The 7905-nt window shown below is 38.1% G+C and overlaps 1 protein-coding gene across 4 annotated transcripts in view; it reads right to left on the bottom strand.

The window, feature by feature from the left end:
• The window catches only part of LOC111869751 (receptor-binding cancer antigen expressed on SiSo cells), a 25810-nt gene extending 18425 nt beyond the window's left edge, over positions 1 to 7385 (bottom strand). Inside the window, exons 1-3 of one of the 4 annotated variants that reach the window (XM_023861502.2) lie at positions 7037 to 7385; positions 6703 to 6870; positions 6273 to 6431 (exon numbers count right to left, since the gene is read on the bottom strand). In XM_023861502.2, the coding sequence (XP_023717270.1) occupies positions 6273 to 6431; positions 6703 to 6867 (324 nt within the window). In that variant the 5' untranslated portion in view covers positions 6868 to 6870; positions 7037 to 7385. The remainder of the gene's footprint in view (positions 1 to 6272; positions 6432 to 6702; positions 6871 to 7036) is intronic. The other 3 variants (XM_023861493.2, XM_023861511.2, XM_023861521.2) reach the window with 3 other exon arrangements.
• Positions 7386 to 7905: the final 520 nt, after the last annotated feature.

Raw genomic sequence — 7905 nt, 5'->3', positions numbered from 1 at the left:
ACCCATGGCTTAAAGTCCCTCCCGGAGGACTTGTTCCCTGAATTATTCTGCCCTTAAAAATTCCACGACCTCCGCCGGGTTTGAACCCGGGTACCTTGAGTCATGAGGTGGGAACGTTACTCCTAGACTATGGAGGCCGCTACCAAATATGCTATATATATATATATATATACATGGTAGAGTCATTAAGTTCGTGGAATGTGGTTTTATCACATCATATTACAAGGTATTCTTCACATACAGTTACACAGATCCACATTGGCCCTCAAAATAGTTTCCGTTGGCTGCTATGCATGTCTGCCAACGTTGATATAGCTGTCGAAAACACTGCTGAAACATATTGACAGTAAATTCCCATACGACACTTTGCAGCCATTCCACGAACTTACTGACTGTGGTAGTGTGTGTGTGTGTGTGTGTGTGTGTATGTATATATACAAAACATAAAATGGACAATAATAGCTGCCATGTAACTACATATAATGAAGAGAACAACAGGTCAGATTCATACTTAATTCTCCCCTTTCACTGTCTACTTACTTTCTTCCATGGCTTGTCTAACAAAATCATCCTGATTTCTGTCTTGGACCTTCAAACATCCATAAAGGATAATGCACCTACTCGTACACATATTCTTTGGCCTTCTGCACATGCCTCAACTCCAAAGATCAATGCATACTGGGGAGAACAGCAAACCAGCACGACTCTCCTACACCACCATTCATGCCCTACATTACATCCACCTCAAGTTGCACACTCTGTCAAATATACAGTGCTCATACCTTCATGCCTTCCTTCCAGGCTTTCTTTAGACACAGCCTTACAATTCTTATGAGGCAAAAGCTCAGGCTGATCTCTGATGTTACCTACTGTAAATTTATATATTTACAGCACACAAGGAAATTTGATTGGGTTACCTCAGGAATAAGGGTATCAGGGAATAGACTCAGGTTTCTTAATAGTCTAATGAAAGAAGGAAATATGCCAGAAGAATTTAAAGAATACTATTGTCATTACAAAAAAATATACAACAAAGTTATCTGTGAAGCAAAAGAATTAACTAATAACATGTGAATAAGAGCATCAGGGAATAAATCAAAAGCCATGTGGGACCTAGTTAAGGAGGAACAAGGTAAACAGAAAAAGCAATAAGGAATATTGAAATAAGTGAAAATGGAGTAAATATACACGACCCAAAAGCTATAGCCAATGTCTTTATTGAATACTATACCAGTATTGCCCAAAAGATATTAAGTGGCAATCCATTATCCAAAACCAATGAAGTTAATGTCAATACAGTAAAATATAACAGTAACAGCATGTTCTTAACCCCAGCTACTTAAGAGGAATTGGCAGGCATAATTAAAGGATTGAGTAATAAAAAATCAACAGGAATAGATGATATTCCAGAGTATATTATTAAAAAAATGTTATCCTAAAATAACAACTGCTTTGACACATATAATAAATCTGTCACTCTCAACTGGGCATTTTCTTGATTAAATAAATATTGCAAAAGTGAAACCTTTGTATAAGAAAGAATGTGATATAGAAGTTGGGAATTATAGACGACCAGTTTCACTAATTTCTGTGTTTTCAAAAATAATAGAAAAAATCATACACAAAAAGACTTTTATCATTCTTGAATAATCACAGCATAATTAACAATAAACAGCATGGTTTCTGTAAAGGGAAATCAACAAATACTGCAACTGCAGAATTTATAGAAAGGGTCTACAAATCATTGAATGAGAGGGAAATAAGTATAGGGATACTTCTGGATCTGTCCAAGGCATTTGACTTAGTTGATCATGATATATTGCTAAGGAAGATGACAAGAATGGGAATAAGAGGGGTTGCATTAAAATGGTTTCAATCATATCTAGAAAACAGGAAACAAAAAGTGGAAATTACATACAGATGTACAGAAACTAATGAAATCAATATCTATCGTGAAAGAGACCCATAAGATATGGAGTCCCACAAGGTTCTGTTCTCAAACCAGTGTTGTTTTTGCTATATACGTGTATCAATGATCTAGAAGCCGGCATTGAACATGGAAGACCAACGTTTCTTGCAGACGATATTAGTATTCTTATAACAGGAAATAGTGCCNATAGTGCTAAAGATGTCCAAAGAAAAATAAATAAAACAATAAATGCACTCACAGAGTGGTTTGAAAAGAATAGATTAATTATTAATAAAGAAAAAACAACAGCAATATCCTTTCATCAACCTCAAAAAGTAAAAGTCAAATGCCCATCAATAAAGCTCTATGATACAGTCATCAATTATACAGAACATACAAAATTTTTGGGAGTTTGGTTGGATAAGAATCTAAGGTGGTCTCCACATACACAACAACTAGCAAATAAACTATGTAAAATATGTTTTGTCTTACGAGTAGTCAAAAGAGTATCAGGGTTAGAGACTGTTCGCACCTTATATTATGCTTATTTTCAGTCCTTGTTATTATATGGATTAATATTTTGGGGCAATTCAGAAAATGCAAAATTGATCTTTAGGTTGCAGAAGAAAGCTATTAGAGCTATGATACTGTGACATGTTGCGCAATGGAAAACCCCTCCCTACCCAGCAGCAGCGTGGCAACTCAGGCCACAGTGTGGCGGATGAGTCAGCGCTCCCCTCCCCCCCCTCCGCACGGTAATGTAACGCGCAAAGCGCAGTGACGTAAGACGGCGTGAGGTAACAGCGTTGCTATGTAACAGGCCCACACAACCCCTATATAAGACAGCTGCGCTGCCTGCGTGGAGAGTTGAAATGTGGCCATCGCCAAGTTCAGTAGAAGTCGAGCCAGTGTGTTATCAAGAGTTCTCAAGGCAGCAGCCTGCGAGTTGAGTTGGAATATAGCAGCCGTAGCGTAAAGAAGAACCGGACGTGTGTGTAGTTGTGTAATTGGGAGTGTGTGATACAGGGACACTTACATAGCTCCCGTACTGTAAACATGTAGACTACTGAAGACAGAGTGAATTGATTTGCGAATAGGGTTATAAATTGTGAAACCCCGCAACAGTGTAAATGGATTATTGCAATTAGGGTTATAAAGTGTGAAACCCTGCGATATTGTTATAATTAATTGTAGCCGAGATTTGTAGGTTATTAAATAAACCAATTAACAATCTCTACGGCGTACTCAGTAACGAAACACGCGACAATACAAATCCTGAAAACCATTAGTTGTAAACAATATTTTAAATCGTTATATATATTTCCTTTACCATGTCTGTATATATATGAAATTTTATTTTACATAAAAACCAATTTGAATGTTTTCATAACCAATTCAGGAATACGGTCGCACAATACAAGGAGAAAAGAGGACTTATTCATAGTGCCATGTAATAAGAGTCTATACAAAAACAATTTAAATAATATTGGACTTTGTATGTTAAATCAGTTGCCACAATATATTAAAGGGATACCAGTACTATACTAGTTTAAAAAGACTTTGAAAACATTCCTACTTGATCATAGTTTCTATAGTATAGACGAGTTTCTCCTGTTTGGGGGCAAATCCTAGTTCTAATCACTTGTAAACATATTGTAACGTATTTTGTGTGTCACGCTACAAATAAGTTCACGCGTAGGTCTGGTATAGCGAGTTTATTCCTTTCGCTCCTTTACACACACTTTACAGACATTTACACTTGCAGTGTTACAATCACTGCTCACAACATTCGGCGAGACACTGGACTATCTCTTCTGGCGGTTATCCCAAGGCTGACTTCCAAGATGGCTCGATCACGTCTGGCCTCTTAGCTGGCTCTTCCGAGACTGCCGACTTCTCGTCGAAACTGGGCTTTTATAACCTTGGCCGCTGATAGGAAACGAACCCTCGGTTATAACCATGGAGACTCCTGTTAGAACTACAATGGAGCAATTGTTGTTTCCTATGCAACGGTCTATTCTAGTGTTTCCATAGAAGCGTCTCCTCTGGATTCCAGACACGTTACAATATATTTCAAGAATAATTAACTTGCAGATTCTAATATTCGTAATGTTATAGGAATGCCTAGTGCCCTGTTCTGTATTTTTTTCTTACAGGAATGAGATCGAGGATAACACCAGGGTATTTTGTGCCGGGATAGAAGGATCGGGTCTTGAGGCATACAGCAGTGTTGTGTCTTAAACAATTATATCAGTTCTATTATTAGAATCATCATTGTATTATCTTAGTAATTAGTATAATATTACAGTCAACTCTCGATTATCCAGGGGCGGATTAACCAGTTTGCAGCTTAACCAGGGCTACTGTGGCTTTTTTGAGGCTTATATGTTGTTTAATATTCATTCACTTTTGTTTCACGTGGTGAGTTGTAACACTATTTTCGCACTAGTGTGAACCGAGCTCTGCATTCTTTGGTCCTGTTATGCTAACACAACGTTCTAGGGTAGGGGTGAAAGAATGCAAGGATTTGTGGAAAGTTTCAGGGGCAGATAGATCGCCCCAGTTAGTATCTTTCTATCGATCTTCAAGTGCGTTAGCAAAATGTCATGGTGTGAAAGGAAGCGTGTTTTAAATATTCAACAGAAACTTGTGTGAGCTAGGCTTCGATATGTTGAGCAGTGACGAAACCATAAGTTCAGTGGGGTTGCAACCAGAAGAGCGGGAAGAAAGTGAGAATGAGGAAGAGGTGGACAGTGCTGCTAGTAAGAAAATATCACATGGTGCTGCTCTTAATCATTTGGAATCCTTACTAGACTATCTCGAGAGTGAAGAGAACAGTTTATTAAGTGACAAGCTAATATTACGTAGTCTTGGTATGGATATCCGTAAAAAGGAAAATGCCGCGAAAAAACAAACAACAATATTACATTTTTTAAGTGTTAACTGTGAATATTCGTAAAAAGTGTTGGATGTTGTTGAACACTGTGATTGAAATAACTAATTCATACTTCAGTGTAATGTAAAAAAAAGTATTAAATAGGCCATGAGATGACATAAAAATGAGGTTGAATAAATTTAAATACAGGTAGGCCTATAGTATTATGAAGGTACAGTATTACAGTAGTACTTTTAATAAAATTTGTCTTAACCGGGTTTTCGATTAACCGTGATTTCCATCCCCACCATTATCCCGAATAATCGAGAGTTGACTGTATATTGTTATTACTTACTTACTTACTTACTCATGGAGCTGAGCCCTTCTTGAGGAGCCGCCAATTCTGCTGCTACTCAAGAATTTCCCAGGATTTTATGGAACCTGAAGGTTCATCACTGGGTTCACAAGAGCCCTCCAATGGTCCCTATCCTGAGCCAGATCCATCCAATCCATACCATCCCATCCTATCTCTCTAAGATCCAGTCTAATATTGTCCACCCACCTACGCCTTGGTCTTCCCTGTGGTCTCTTTCCTTCTGGCTTTCCCACCAATATGCTATACGCATTCCTTGTCTCCCCCATTCGTGCTACATGACCTGCCCACCTCATCCTCCTTGACTTGATCATTCTAATTATACTTTGAGAAGAGTACAAGTTATATTATTTATTATATTATTATTATTTTATTATTGTAAAGTATTTGACTTGTCCTATATCATGTATAATGATCCATGGATATGAAGTAAATAAATAAATAAATATATCTAGTGATTTCTGTTAAGTTCATAAGGGGAACTGAAACTCATTTTTCAGGTGAAGCTTAATTTTATGTGACTTGACACCTGAACATCTGATATAACTCATACTGGGGTACATACACCACACCTTAAACACAACGTTCCACCGCATGATGTAAACGTAGGTGCATTCTGAGTATGAGGAATATAAATTCCATGTGCTGTGCCAATACATTAATTCTGAGAGATATTTGAAGTAGCCTATGCAGTAAGTGTTTAGCAGAAATGCCACGCTCTGGTAAGTACCAAATACCCTCCCTATACTGTATTATCCAAGTGATTAAATCAAGGAAGTTCAGACTGCTGCATATGCAAGATGCATGGATGCATGTATAAGAATTACAAATAGCACAGATCAGAAAGCAATATTAAAATGAATCACAGTGACTATGTTGTGAGCAAAACTGGACTGAGTAGGCTTGGGGCAGGATTCTGTGTCAAGTTTCTATAGTGACTGTTTTCAGTAATTCAGTTTTGTAACAGTATGATAGTTCTTCAACATCTGAATAATCACTTTCCTCTTTTGGTGAGAGTAGGAAGTTAGTGATACCATTTCTGTAAGATGCACAAGGGAAACTGTTTCTTTAAAAATTTCAATAAAACCTGGTAATCAACTTTCGGTAACATCTACCTCAAAAAAGTCAGGCTGTGGCTCCTCTGATTCTGACATATGCCTTGCAGCTTGCTGTCTATACAAGTCAATTTGTTGCTGGACTGTATTTTGCAATCGTTCTGTAATGACAGAGACTGGGTTCTCATCCCAAGAGTTCCAACTCTGAAGATCTGGCCCCTGAAATTAAAATTAAAAAATGATTACTACATAAGGCAGAAGTCTGAGTCTCCCTTCCTTCAGTGTCTCTAAAAATTCTGTCCCTGCTAAATGCCACAGTGTGGAGCAAGTACAGGTTCAAAAGAAACATTTGTACCTTATGTCTCATTCAATTATGCCACACATAAAAACACTTGCACTCAGTTTCAAACATAAAATCTCAAATTTCAATACAAAAATGGCATTTTATACTGTTTTCAGTAAAATGTAATACGATATATATTGCCCTTACTTCTACTGAATTGAAATTATTGGGCACAACACCAACTGCTGTCAACGGGATTGGATCACCCGATGCTCGTCGCCGACGTCGAAAACAACATAAGGCTCGCTTTACCACTCCAAGTAAGAACAGGAACAATGCTTTCAATCGGTTCACCATAAAAGCAATTGCCATTGCCTGGAAAATTTTAAAATATAACATTGATGCGTTCGGCATCAAATAATTACGATTAACATATTCGAGAATAAGTAAATCCGCTTATTTAATCAACCATGACTAATACATATAATACTTCAATCTAGACCTCTTCAATTTTATGCCGGATCTTATTTATCAAACTTACCAGTAATTTTTGTTAACTGGAACTGGAAATCACGCCTCAACTAACACAAAAATATATGAAATGGCATAACATTATTAAATATAAATAAACTGCAATCACGGATAATGCGGACAGCATGCACCACACAAATTTAGGAAGAGTAAACAAGTTCGTCCTCAACCTACTTACTTGTCAGTATCATTAACTAGAGCAGTAAAACCATATATTACACATGTACACATATCCTAACCCCTAACTTCCCCCAGGTCACAACAAACGCAAGCGAACTGCTACGACAAGAACGATCAGAACCATCAGAACGATCAGAACCACAGACTCAACAAAACATGGACAACACAAACCACGTAGACAGCAGTAGACAGAAACACTGGCACGGATTAACACGCTCTGGTATCTCTCTGGCTCTCTGGTGCGCTCTAGTCTTGTCCGTCTAGTCTAGTGGCCCATTAAACTCCGGGTCGGGTTGTGATGTTTGAAATAATCATTCCAATGCTGTCGCATAGCTGCCAGGTTAGTTATCCGTGGTTGTCACGACCCGCGGTCATCTGAACCGGTCGGAACCAATACAATTCATACAGTTCATATTTCATACTAATCCCTTATCTTTATGCTAATGGTGGGAAACGTATACAGACTGTGATGTCATATGTCCTCTGTCAGGAGTGGACAGGAATTTAAGCGGTAAGAAGGTTAACATGTAAGATATGAGGTTTTCACGGCGGTGACTACGAAGAAAGCAGTCTTCTGCGATGTGGCCCATGTAGATATGTGTTAACCGACGTCTCGGAGGAACGTATCGCCTCTCCCTTCCCTTCCTGTTCTTATACAGCTGGGTTTACTCGACTGGACTCAGTCTGTTGCACCTGCTC

This window comes from Cryptotermes secundus, unplaced genomic scaffold (assembly GCF_002891405.2).
Source record: "Cryptotermes secundus unplaced genomic scaffold, Csec_1.0 scaffold950, whole genome shotgun sequence".
NCBI classification, from domain to species: domain Eukaryota; kingdom Metazoa; phylum Arthropoda; class Insecta; order Blattodea; family Kalotermitidae; genus Cryptotermes; species Cryptotermes secundus.
The sequence above is the reverse complement of the archived record's forward strand: the minus strand, read 5'-3'. Positions and strand labels throughout refer to the sequence as shown.